Source organism: Macaca fascicularis, chromosome 16, assembly GCF_037993035.2.
Source record: "Macaca fascicularis isolate 582-1 chromosome 16, T2T-MFA8v1.1".
NCBI lineage: Eukaryota > Metazoa > Chordata > Mammalia > Primates > Cercopithecidae > Macaca > Macaca fascicularis.
This window is the reverse complement of record NC_088390.1, coordinates 59,336,156-59,349,673: the sequence shown is the minus strand read 5'-3', so window position 1 is coordinate 59,349,673 and position 13,518 is coordinate 59,336,156. Positions and strand designations below refer to the sequence as shown.

Below are 13,518 nucleotides of genomic sequence, written 5' to 3'. Positions count from 1 at the left end.
TACCGAAGTTAAGTTAAATAATTAACAGAAATACAGCCTTACCTGGAACCCTGGATCTTAAGAAATAGAGAAACTTTCCATTCTTGGAGTGCATAATGGCTCTCTTAATAAACTCTACAACAGATTGACAGCGGTCCTCAAACTTAGGATGACACCACAGGCTGAAGGTTCCTGCCATGGAAAATTAAGAAGTAAAAATTTTAAAACTTAGAAGATAGGAGAGGCTGGTTTGAATATTTTAACAATGATTCTCACTTTTGGGAGGGCAGTTTGGGGGCAAGCTGGCTCAAAAGTCTCTGAAGCTACCTGTTCCTGCTTATCTCACAGTTAACTGTAAAAAGATGTTGCCTTTTGTAAGACATAAATTAGATCTTACAAAGTTTTTGTTAAGTAAATACAAGTTAAGTACTCCTTATCCGAAATGCTTGAGACCAGAAGTGTTTCAGATTTTGGATTTTTTTCAGATTTTGGAATATTTGCATTATACTTACCCATTGAACATCCCTAATCCAAAACTCTGAAATCCAAAGTGCTCCAGTGAGCATTTCCTTTGAGCATCATGTCAGTGTGCAAAAAGTTTCAGATTTTTAAGCATTTTGGACTTCAGTTTAGGGATACTCAACCTTTAATAATTTCAAATCAGAAAAAAAGATATGAAATTTTTCATCAAGTATGAACATTAATGTTTAAATCACAGACTTCCTCTCTCTATATATATGTACTTATGTATATTAAGTATAGGTACAGTCATGCATTACTTAATGAGAGGAATATGTTCAGAGAAATGCATCATTAGGCAAACATCAGAGTGTACTTATCCAAACCTAGATGGTATAGCCTACTACACACCTAGGCTATGTGGTAGAGCCTACTGCTCCTAGGCTACAGACCTGAATAGCATGTTACTGTGCTGAATACTGGAGGCAACTCTAACACAATGGTAAGTATATGAATACTTAAACATATTTATGTTTAAATATGTATCTAAACATATTTAAACATAGAAAAAGTACAGTAAAAATACAGTAATATAATCTTATGGAACCACCGTCATATATGTAGTCTATCATTGACCAAAATGTTGCTAAACAGTGTATGACTGTGTGTTGTGTGTACACATATAAGCAGGTCTTTGAATAACATTTTGTTCAGTGTTGTTTCCTTATAACTTTTTTTTTTTTTTTAGACAGGATCTTGCTCTGTCACCCAGGCTGGAGTGCACTGGAGTGATCTTGGCTCACTGCAACCTCCACTTCCTGGGTTCAAGTGATTCTCCTGCCTCAGACTCCTGAGTAGCTGGGATTACAGGCACCTGCCACCACGCCTGGCTAATTTTTGTATTTTTAGTAGGGATGGGGTTTCGTCACATTGGTCAGGCTGGTCTCGAACTCCTGACCTCAAGTGATCCACCTGCTTCGGCCTCCCAAAGTGCTGGGATTACAGGTGTGAGGCACCATGCTTGTTCCCTTATAATGTTGTAAGAAAAAAAAATTGATTTCCGGCCAGGACCACTGTCTGTGTGGAGTTGGCACATCTGCATGGGTTTTCTCTGGGTATGCTGGTTTCCTTCCATATCCCAGAGATGTGTGTGTAAGGTGAAATGGCACGCTAAGCTGTGCCAGTCTGAGTGAGTGTGGGTGTGTGGGTATACACCCCCCGATGGAATGGTGTCCTGTCCAGAGTTGTTCTGCCTTGCATCCTGAACTGCCATGATAGGCTCCGGCCACTTGTGATCCTGAGCTGGAATACTTGGGTAAATGATTATCTAATTTGTTTTCATTAATCTTTCTTACATGTGTGTATAGTTTACATATATTTCACTGTTTAATATTAGAAGTGTTTTGGTCTTTTTTTTTTTTTTTGAGATGGAGTCTAGCCCTGTCACCCAGGCTGGAGTACAGTGGCGAGATCTCAGCTCACTGCAAGCTCCGCCTCCCGGGTTCACGCCAATTCTCCTGCCTCAGCCTCCTGAGTAGCTGGGACTACAGGCGCCCGCCACCACGCCTGGCCAATTTTTTGTATTTTTAGTAGAAACGGGGTTTCACCATGTTAGCCAGAATGGTCTTGATCTCTTGACCTTGTGATCCGCCTACCTCAGCCTCCCAAAGTGCTGGGATTACAGGCGTGAGCCACTGTGTCCAGCTGTGTTTTGGTCTTTATGTAGAAGTTTGGTCTTTATTTCAGCCTGACCAACATGGAGAAACCCCATCTCTACTAAAAACACAAAATTAGCCGAGCTTCGTGGTGCATGCCTGTAATCCCAGCTACTCGGGAGGCTGAGGCAGGAGAATTGTTTGAACCCAGGAGGCAGAGGTTTCAGTAAGCCAATACTACACCATTGCACTCCAGCCTGGGCAATAAGAGCGAAACTTCATCTTAAAAAAAAAAAATTGGTTTTGTTATGCGTCATTTTGCTTAAAGTCAGTTTCTAAGAACCTATTAATGACCTTTAAGTGAGGACTGACTGACTTATGTACGTACACTGACCCTTGAATAATGTCGGGGGGGCATGAACCCAATCCCAATGGCCCAACATCCTCCTCAACCCCACCAAAATCAAAAATCCACATATAACTTTTGACTCCCCAAAAACTTTACTAACAACCTACTGTTGACTGAAAACTTTACCAATAATATAAACAGTTGATTAACATATGTTTTGTATGTGACATGTATTATATACCGTATTCTTACAATTAAGCTAGAAAAAGGAATACTATTAAGAAAATAAGAAAATATATTTACTATTGATTAAATGGAAGTGGATCATCATAAAGTGATCATAAAGTGGATCATCATAAAGGTCTTCATCCTCATTGTCTTCAAACCAAATAGACTGAGGAGGAAGAGGAAGAGGAGTGTGTCTCAGGGTTGGCAGAGGTAGAGAAGGTGGAAGGGGAGGCAGGAGAGCAAGGCACACATAGTATAAATTTACAGAAATGTTATAATTTGTCTAACTTTTTTTGCTTTTTCTATTTTTTAGAAACAGGGTCTCACTCTATCACCCAGGCTGGAGTGCAGTGGTGTGATCACAGCTCGCTGCATCCTCGAACTACTGGGTTTAAGTGATCCTCCTGGCCTAGCCTCCTGCATAGCTGAAGCTATCAGCCCAGGCTGGTCTTGAACTCCTGGCCTCAAGTGATCCTCCTGCCTTGGCCTCCCAACTGCTGGGATTACAGGCATGAGCCTCCACACTCAGGCTTGGTTTTTCATTTCTCTAAAAATGTTTCCATATGGTACCAATTCTTCTTCCACCATTTGCTTTGGTTTTAGTGCTCATATCATCGAAGGGTCCAAGTCTAAAATAACTCAAAAGCAGTCTCAAATAACCTGAACCCTTCTGCCAGATTGCCTGACATCAATGTTTTCTGGCACTGTTTCTTCTATGTCTTCTTCCTCGTCATCTGGCACTGGCTCAGAAGAACTCATCTCTATCAAGTCATCTTCAGTTAATTCCTCTGATGTGCTGTTCTTGAATTTCTCTAAAATCCCTCTCTTGAAATCTTTCACCCCTTACCTTCTATTTTTGCCATATCTCTTTCATGATTTCCTTGATTGGCTCTGTCACACATCCTATGAAGTCACACATAATTTCTGGACACAGTTTTCTTCAGCAGGAATTTATTGTTTTCGGCTTGATGGTTTTCACAACTTTTTCTTTTGAGACAGGGTCACACTCTGTTGCCCAGGCTGGAGTGCAGTGGCATGATCACCCGCTCACTGCAGTTTTGACCCTCCCGAGTACCTGGGACTAGAGGTATGCATGACCATGCCCAGCTTATTTTTGTATCTTTTGTGGAAATGTGGTTTCACCACATTGCCCAGGCTGGTCTCTAACTTCCAGGTTCAAGTGATCTGCCCACCTCGGCCTCCCAAAGTGCTGGGATTACAGGCATGAGCCACTGCACCTGGCCCACAATTTCTTCTATAACAACTACGGCATCTTTTTTTTTGAGATGGAGTCTCACTCTGTCACCCAGGCTGGAATGCAGTGAAGCGATTTTGGCTCACTGTAACCTCCACCTCCCAAGTTCGAGTGATTCTCCTGCCTCAGCCTCCCAAGTAGCTGGGATTATAGGCATGCGCCACCAGGCCTGGCTAATTTTTGTATTTTTAGTAGAGACGAGGTTTCGCCACATTGGCCAGGCTGGCCTCACACTCCTGACCTCAGGTGATCCACCCACCTTGGCCTCTCAAAGTGCTGGGATTATAGGCGTTAGCCACTCCACCCGGGCAACTATGGTATCTTCAATGGAAAAATCCTTCCAGACATTCATGATGTTCTATCGGTGTCTTCTTCCACAGCACTTAAAATCCGTTGCATAGAGTACCAAGTACAATGAGTGTGAAAGGTCCTTATGACCCATCTGATCTAGAGGCTGAATTAGAGACATTGTGTCTAGGGGCAAGCAGACCACTTTGACACCTTCAGTGTTGAACTCATGGGGTTCTGGGTGGCCAGGGGCATTGACCAATATCAAAAGAGCTTTAAAGGCAGTCCCTTACTGGCAAGGTACTTCCTGACTTCAGAGACAAAGCACTGATGAAACGAATCCAGAAAAAAAGGTTCTCATTGTGCATGCCTTCTTGCTGTACAACCAAAAGACTGTAGCTTTATAGGTAAAGGTAGTCCTGATTATTAACCCAATTGCATTTGCACAAAACGAGAGAGTTAGCCTACCCTTTCCTGCCTTAAATTCTGGTTCTTACTTCTCTTCCTTACTAATAAATATCCTTTGTGGCATTTTCTTTCCCCCAGAATAGGGCACTTTCATCTTCATTAAAAACCTGTTCAGGGCCGGGCGCGGTGGCTCACGCCTGTAATCCCAGCACTTTGGGAGGCCGAGGCGGGCGGATCACGAGGTCAGGAGATCGAGACCATCCTGGCTAACACGGTGAAACCCCGTCTCTACTAAAAATGCAAAAAATTAGCCGGGCGAGGCGGCGGGCGCCTGTAGTCCCAGCTACTTGGGAGGCTGAGGCAGGAGAATGGCGTGAACCCGGGAGGCGGAGCTTGCAGTGAGCCGAGATCGCGCCACTGCACTCCAGCCTGGGCGACTAAGCGAGACTCTGTCTCAAAAAAAAAAAAAAAAAAAACCTGTTCAGGCAGATATCCTTTCTCCTCAGTGATTTTCCCCATGGTGTCTGGGAACCTGTCTGCTGCCTCTTGGTCAGTAGAAGCTACGCCTCCTGTTATCTTGACATTTTTCAAGTCAAATTGTCCTAAAATTATCAAACCATCCATTGCCGGAATTAAATTCTCCAGCTCTAGTTCCTTCACTTTCCTCTTGCTTTAAGTTGTCATATAATGACTTTACTTTTTCCTAAATCATATTAATCTATAGGTATGCTTTGCTTTTCTGTTTTCTTTTTTGAGACAGGCTCTTGCTCTGCCACCCAGACTGGAGTGCAGTGGAGCAATCATGGCTCACTGCAGCCTTGACCTCCTAGGCTCAAGTAATCCTCTCACTTCATCCCCATGAGTAGCCAGGACCACAGACAGGCATCACCATGCCCAGCTAATTTTTAAATATTTTAGATCTCACTATGTTGCCCAGGCTGGTCTTGAACTCCTGCCCTCAAATGATCCTCCCGACTTAGCCTCCCAAAGTGCTGGGATTACAAGCATGAGCCACTGTACCCGGCCAAGGTATCCATTTCTTATAGTAGCAATCTGGCACCCATATAAAAGCTGCATTTTTACTACGAGATTAAAAAGTATTTCACAATAAATGAAAGCAGAAACAGTGGCTTCACGAACGAATGTCTTTTCCTTTTCTTTCTTTTTTTTTTTTTTTTGAGACGGAGTTTCGCTCTTGTTGCCCAGGCTGCAGTGCAATGGCATAATCTCGGCTCACCACAACCTCTGCCTCCTGGGTTCAATCGATTCTCCTGCCTCAGCCTCCTGAGTAGCTGGGATTACAGGCATGCACCACCACATCTGGCTAATTTTCTATTTTTAGTAAAGACGGGGTTTCTCCATTTTGGTTAGGCTGGTCTCGATCTCCCGACCTCATGTGATCCGCCCGCCTTGGCCTCCCAAAGTGTTAGGATTACAGGCATGAGCCACCACACCCAGCCTTTTTTCTTTTATTACAACAGTCCTTATGCTGAATTCACTTATCTTGAAATGGTGAACCACCACAGCTGCAGACCTCAAACTATGTACAAACTGAGCAATTTTTCTTGTGATGTTCTAACTTTTCTCTGCTTCTTAGGAGAACTTCCAGCAACACTAGTGGCACTAGTGGGTCCTACAGTATTATTCAAGGTTTACTGTATTGCACTAAACACAATGAAAACTATACAAGAACCATGAGACATCAATTTTTACTGTGATACACAATTAGCTGGAGAGATAAACGCTCACGTGGTGATGACTAGCGTCACACAGCATTTTAAGCGGATACTTGCAACACTTGAGCTCACCACAGTAGTAACAGGGAGTTGGCTATGAAACATTACAGTAGTACATCCAGTATGCAACAGTTAATTTTATGCAGTTATGATTTAATACTGCACCTTTACATTTGTTTACATTTTCTCTCAACAGTGAATGGTGCCATGTACGGTTTGTGTGCATAAGTTTTGATAAAGTTTTAACTTTTTATAATAGATTTGTATTTATTTCATGGTAGCAAATGTTAAAATAGACTAGTATCCACATATATTTTATTCATTCATAACATACCTTTTTAACTTTTTTGATATTTCTAGGCTAGTTTATCTGTAAGATTTTACAAACTGTCACAAATCTCCTAAATATTTTCCAATGTATTTATTTTTTTAAATCCATGTATAGAGGCCGGGCGCAGTGGCTCAAGCCTGTAATCCCAGCACTTTGGGAGGCCGAGACGGGCGGATCATGAGGTCAGGAGATCGAGACCATCCTGGCTGACACTGTGAAACCCCGTCTCTACTAAAAACTACAAAAAACTAGCCGGGCGAGGTGGCAGGCGCCTGTAGTCCCAGCTACTCGGGAGGCTGAGGCAGGAGAATGGCGTGAACCCGGGAGGCGGAGCTTGCAGTGAGCTGAGATCCGGCCACTGCACTCCAGCCTGGGTGGCAGAGCGAGACTCCGTCTCAAAAAAAAAAAAAAAAAAAAATCCATGTATAAACAGACCTGCACAGTTCAAACCCAGGTTGTTCAAGGGTCAACTGCATATACTTCTTAGAGACCATATGGGATAGTCGAGGAAAGGCAGGAACAGCAGTTTTGTGGGTCTCATTCATTCATGTGTGTGTTGAGTGCAAAAAATAAAAGTCTTTCCTTCTTTAACTGTAAAACCCCATGCCAACATATTATAAAGATCCCACCTCAAACTTTAAAATCCCAAATGGAAAAGGGAATCTGAACTCCTATGACTTAAAAAAATAAAACAACAAAAAACTCAAAAAAATGAAGCACCAGATTCCAAAGGAATCACCCACAAAAAAAAGAAAAAGAAAGAAAGGGCCAGGCGCAGTGGCTTATACCTGTAATCTCAGCACTTTGGGAGGCAGAGGTGGGCAGATAGCTTGAGCGCAGGAGTTCAAGACCAACCTGGACAACAGAAAAATCCCTGTCCTGGCCAGGCACGGTGGCTCACGCCAGTAATCCCAACACTTTGGGAGGCTGAGGTGGGCAGATCACCTGAGGTCAGGAGTTCAAGGCCAACCTGGCCAACATGGTGAAACTCCGTCTCTACTAAAAATACAAAAATTAGCCAGGCGTGGTGGCATGCGCCCAGGAGCTACTCAGGAGGTGGAGGCAGGAGAATCGCCTGAACCCAGGACGCAGAGGTTGCAGTGAGCTGAGATTGTGCCACTGTACTCCCCTGGGCAACAGAGCGAGACTGCCTCAAAAAAAAGAAAAAAAAAAAATTAGTTGGGCATGGTGGCACCCATCTGTAATTCCAACTACTCAGGAGACTGAGGCAGAAGAATCGCTTGAACTCAGGAGGTGGAGACTGCAGTGAGCCGAGATCGCGGCACTGCACTCCAGCCTGGGCACAGAGCCAGACCCTCTCTTTAAAAAACAAAACAAAAACAAAACAAAACACAAAAAAGGGATACTAATCAGTCAAGAGAACTGCAGATTTGAGGCTCTCTACCTACTCTTATAGTATAACTTTAAAAAGACAAAGACAAATGCTCCACTGCAAACTGGTAACTGAAAGGCCCATAAGGTTTCCATTAAAAATTCCAGTTATAGGCCGGGCACACGGTGGCTCAAGCCTGTAATCCCAGCACTTTGGGAGGCCGAGACGGGCGGATCACGAGGTCAGGAGATCGAGACCATCCTGGCTAACACAGTGAAACCCCGTCTCTACTAAGAAATGCAAAAAAACTAGCCGGGTGGGTTGGCGGGCGCCTAGTCCCAGCTACTCGGGAGGCTGAGGTAGGAGAATGGCGTAAACCCGGGAGGCGGAGCTTGCAGTGAGCTGAGATCCGGCCACTGCACCCCAGCCTGGGCGAAAGAGCAAGACTCCGTCTCAAAAAAAAAAAAAAAATTCCAGTTATAGGCCAGGCACTGTGGCTTATGTCTATAATCCCAGCTCTTTGGGAGGCCAAGGCAATAGAATTGCTCCAGTCCAGGAGTTCAAGACCAGCCTGGGCAACACAGTGAGACGGTGTCTCTACTAAAAAAATATTATTTTTTAATTAGCTGGGCATGATGATGCATACCTCTAGTCCCACCTACTAGCAAGGTTGAGATAGGAGGATCACTTGAACCTGGGAGGTTGAGGCTATGATAAGGAGTGATCTCACCACTACACTCCAACTTCAAACTTGGGCTGCAGGGTGAGACCCCGTCTCAAAAAAAAGAAATTCCACTTATTCAAGGAAGCAAAGTCCCTTTAACAAAAAATAACTGATGGCCAGGTGCAGTGGCTCACACGTGTCATCCCAGCACTTTGGGAAGCCGAGGCAGGCAGATCACGTGAGGCTAGCAGTCGAGATCAGCCTGGCCAACAAGGCAAAATCCTGTCTCTACTAAAAATATAAAAATTAGCTGGTCGTGGTAGTGCACACCTGTAATCCCAGCTACTTGGGAGGTTGAGGTACAAGAATTGCTTGAACCCGGCCAGGCATGGTGGCTCACTCCTGTAATCCCACCACTTTGGGAGGCCAAGGCAGGCAAATCACGAGGTCAGGAGTTCAAGACCAGCCTGACCAACATGGTGAAACCCAGTCTCTATTAAAAATATAAAAAATCAGCTGGGCGTAGTGGCAGCCGCCTGTAATCCCAGCTACATAGGAGGCTGAGGCAGGAGAATTGCTTGAACCCGGGAGGTGGAGGTTGCAGTGAGCCGAGATCATGCCACTGCACTCCATCCAGTCTGGCGACAGCGAGACTCTGTCTCAAAAAAAAAAAAAAGAAATTGCTTGAACCCAGGAGGCGGAGGCTGCAATAAGCCGAGACTGTGCTACTGTACTCCAGTGAGATTCCATCTCAAAAAAAAAAAAGGAATCAGAGAACCATTTGAAAGACCTCTCATTCCTGGCATCTTACCTATCAAAAACTTAAAGGTCAAGTATTTATTTATAATTCCCATGGCCTAGTCATTTGAATAGGTTTAACAAAATACTTCACTCTGAAAAGCTTTGCTTCATATTTTGTTTTTTGCTTGTGTATTTTAATTTTTACAAACAGCAGAACAGCAGGCAGTCCCCCTCACCTACCCCACCTAGTTCATTTCCAGGTCATTGAATTAAAGTTCCTTTCTCTTCATGTTATCTCTAAGGTAGAAGTGGGTACAGAGGAAACCATGGACAAAGCTATGCTGACCTAAACAGCTACTTCCTGCCTTACAAGAGAACCAGGCAGTATGGGCTGAGAATGGGGAAGATGCTGTGCTGCCTGAGAAGAGGCAGGACAGAGGCTCTTACCTCAGATGCAATGTCTCAGAGCATTCATTTAAGGTTGACCACCATGGGAAGATTGTGAGGGATGGGAAACAAGTCCCTGAAACACCCCAAAGAGCTCTATGCTTTTTAAGTTTGTAGCATACACAGGTATTTTGACAAAGGATGTATTACCCAGCCTCAGAACCAATGACCATCACAAGTTTCTGGCCCAAGTTAAATACAGAATGTCTCGATACCAAGTCAATCCAGAGAGCTGTGTTTAACAAGTCGGCTTTTAGGTATGACTGGCACATGAAGTACCACCTGATCACAAAGGAAGAGGTACCACTAGGAGGATGGCAGATAGTCTAAAGCATGTTGATCTCACAAACTCTTAGCATTTTAATGAGTATTTCCTAAGAGACTACAACACTGACAAAAAGAGGAAATTATCACCATGCTGCCTGGGAGAAAGGGACTATCAGACAAAGAAATTCAGACACGCCTGTAATCCCAGCCCTTTGGGAGGCCAAGGCAGGTGGATCACCTGAGGTCAGGAGTTCGAGACCAGCCTGGCCAACATGGTAAAACCCTGTTTCTACTAAAAATACAAAAATTAGCCAAGCGTGGTAGCACAGGCCTGTAATCCCAGCTACATGGGAGGCTGAGGCAGAAGAATCACTTGAACCCAGGAGGCGGAGGTTGCAGTGAGCTGAGATTGTACCACTGCACTCCAGCCTAGGCGACAGAGCGAGACTCCGTCTCAAAAAAAAAAAAAGAAAAGAAATTCAGAACAGAACAGTTACAGGATCAACACTAAATTCTCCTCTTTGTATATGTGATTTAACAAAGTATCTCTAGATGATAAGTTTAATTCCAAACAAAGCTTGTGAGAATTTGCCTAATGGTCCTAGGTTCTTTTTTCCTTTTACCTAAAGAGTTTTACTGGCTCAGTTCTTGGCAGCCTCTCCAACAGTTTTGTTCAGGCCCTCCTATTTAGGAGACAAGATGCTGCTGACAAGACTTTTAAATGGAACCCTTACTCTCCCTTCCCTACCCCCTCCATTTCTTCTAGTGACTGAAACAAGTGCCCATATCAATATTCAACTGAGTCTAAGATAATTTTTCCCCTATTCGTAGTTCCATTCCCATGAATCTCTTCCACAAAAAAGTCAGACAGCAAGGGCAGAGCAAAGCAAGTGGGGGAAGAAGGCTCTCTTATCAGCATCTCTTACCTCTGTAGTGCTCCATTCTAGTGTGGTGGGTGATACCCTGCGATCGGAAACTGAGGCTCAGGATGTAACGAGGATCAGAACTGTCTCGTACCAGGAAAGAACCATCTGGTTTCCCTTTCAGCTTCATCTCTGCATCTTCCCAATTCATTGGCCCCCAATACCAACCACACTATCAAAGACAAGAAGCAGTCCACTAGTTATCAGGACAGAGAAATGTCAAAGTTTTCAGCACAATCTATCTTAACATGGGAGAACCCTCTGCATTCTCTCCAAAACATTTTGGCCGGGCGCGGTGGCTCAAGTCTGTAATCCCAGCACTTTGGGAGGCCGAGATGGGTGGATCACGAGGTCAGGAGATCGAGACCATCCTGGCTAACACGGTGAAACCCCATCTCTACTAAAAAATACAAAAAACTAGCCGGGCGAGGTGGCGGGCGCCTGTAGTCCCAGCTACTCAGGAGGCTGAGGCAGGAGAATGGCGTAAACCCGGGAGGTGGAGCTTGCAGTGAGCTGAGATCCGGCCACTGCACCCCAGCCTGGGCGACAGAGCAAGACTCCGTCTCAAAAAAAAAAAAAAAAAAAACAAAAAACCACAAAACATTTTAATAGGTAAAAGCCACTTACAAGTGTCTCAACCATTAGCAATGAACATCACGCTCACTATACTTTTAGCCCTCCAAAGTAACAGAATAATAATTCTGGCCATGAGCTATGGCTCATGCCTGTAATTCCAACACTTTGGAAGGCTGAGGTGGACGGATCACTTGAGGTCAGAAGTTCGAGACCAGCCTGGCTAACATGGTGAAACCTCATCTCTACCAAAAGTACAAAAATTAGCTGGGTTTGGTGGCACATGCCAGTAATCCCAGCTATTCAGGAGGCTGAGGCAGAAGACTCGCTTGAACCTGGGAGGCGGAGGTTGCAGTGAGCTGGGATTGTACCACCGCACTGCACTCCAGCCTGGGTGACACAGTGAGACTATGTCTCAAAAAAAAAAGGCTGGGTGCAGTGGTTTACACCTGTAATCCCAGCACTTTGGGAGGCCAAGGCAGATGGCTCACCTGAGGTCAGGAGTTCGAGACAAGCCTGGCCAACATGGTGAAACCCCATCTCTACTAAAAATACAGTAATTAGCTGGGCATGGTGGTGGGCGTCTGTAATCCCAGCTACTCGGGAGGCTGAGGCAGGAGAATTGCTTGAACCCAGGAGGCAGAGGTTGCAGTAAGCCAAGATCACACCATTGCACTCCAGCCTGGGCGACAAGAGTGAAACTCAGTCCCAAAAACAAAACAAGACAACAACAACAACAAAAAAAAACAACAAAAAAGAATAATAATTCTACAATTATGTTACCAAAGACCCTACCAAGAAAAGAAGAGGGAATTGGGTCCGTTAATCAATCAAAATCAGCTTAGACTGTAAACATTTCTCCAACAACCTTTATCAGGTCCAAAATTTTTTCCCCAAATTCAATTTTATTATATCTCATGGAATTAACAGTAGTAGCACACTGCTTTTGTCACTGTAAATATGGAAGAAAGTAAACTATTCTTCCTCTAAAAACAATAAATAGGGGCTGAGTATGGTGGCTCATGCCTATAATCCTAGAGTTTTGGGAGGCAGAGGCAAGAGGATCCCATTGAGCCTAGGAGTTCAAGACCAGCCTGGGAAAAAGCAAGACCAATCTCTACAAAAAATATAAATAAATTTTAGCTGGGCTTGGTCATGCGTGCCTGTAGTCCTAGCTACTTGGGAGGCTGAGGCAGAAGGATCCTTTGGCCCAGGAGTTCGAGGCTACAGTGAGCTATGATTACGCCACCACCCCCTAGCCTGGGCAACAGAGCAAGACCCTGTCTCTAAAAATAAATAAACAAATAAATAAAGGTGTGCCCAGGTACAGAATTTAGCTAATGGGAGAAGTGATCCGCCAGTCCTTAGGTACCACCTACCTTCTCCAACTCTCGAAGGCTGGCTGCAAAGCTGCTCGAGTCAGGCCGATAGAGAGGACACTGGAGGTGCTGTGGGGGCTGGCTGTGCAGGGATTCAGCTGCTCGGATGGGAGCAATCCGGGGAAATGCATCTGCAGGGCAAGAGAGTGGTGGTCACTTGTTTACCCTCACTGCTCCCAACCACAAATAGACCCTCCCCCAAAAACAGAAATGCTAACTGAAGAGGGCAAGGCATTAGAAGCTAAGCTGGAAAGGGTAGAAGCCAAAGCAGTGGGAAAGAGCTGGATGGGCTGGAACAAAAAGCTGTGTGGCCTTGTGTAAGCTGTGAAGGATGGGTGGGGGCAGTTAACCCCAGGAAAGGGGAGGGGAGCTGCTCACTAACCTGACTAAGGTGACTACTTCAGGGGCTTCACCAGCCTAGAGCGATTCCAACTTCTCCCACCTTGAAGTGAAGTGCCAATGAGGCAGCCTTGGAAATAGTGACTCGCTTACTTGCCCAGGAA

General features: G+C 44.7%; 1 protein-coding gene across 6 annotated transcripts in view; it reads right to left on the bottom strand.

The window, feature by feature from the left end:
* SOCS7 (suppressor of cytokine signaling 7) overlaps window positions 1-13,518 on the bottom strand; it is a 58,718-nt gene that overhangs the window by 31,171 nt on the left and 14,029 nt on the right. For all 6 annotated transcript variants that reach the window (XM_005583959.3, XM_005583957.5, XM_005583958.5 and 3 more), the window contains 3 exons: window positions 13,016-13,146; window positions 11,067-11,235; window positions 43-171 (listed from right to left, as the gene is read on the bottom strand). In XM_005583959.3, coding sequence (XP_005584016.2) covers window positions 43-171; window positions 11,067-11,235; window positions 13,016-13,146 — 429 coding nt within the window. The remainder of the gene's footprint in view (window positions 1-42; window positions 172-11,066; window positions 11,236-13,015; window positions 13,147-13,518) is intronic.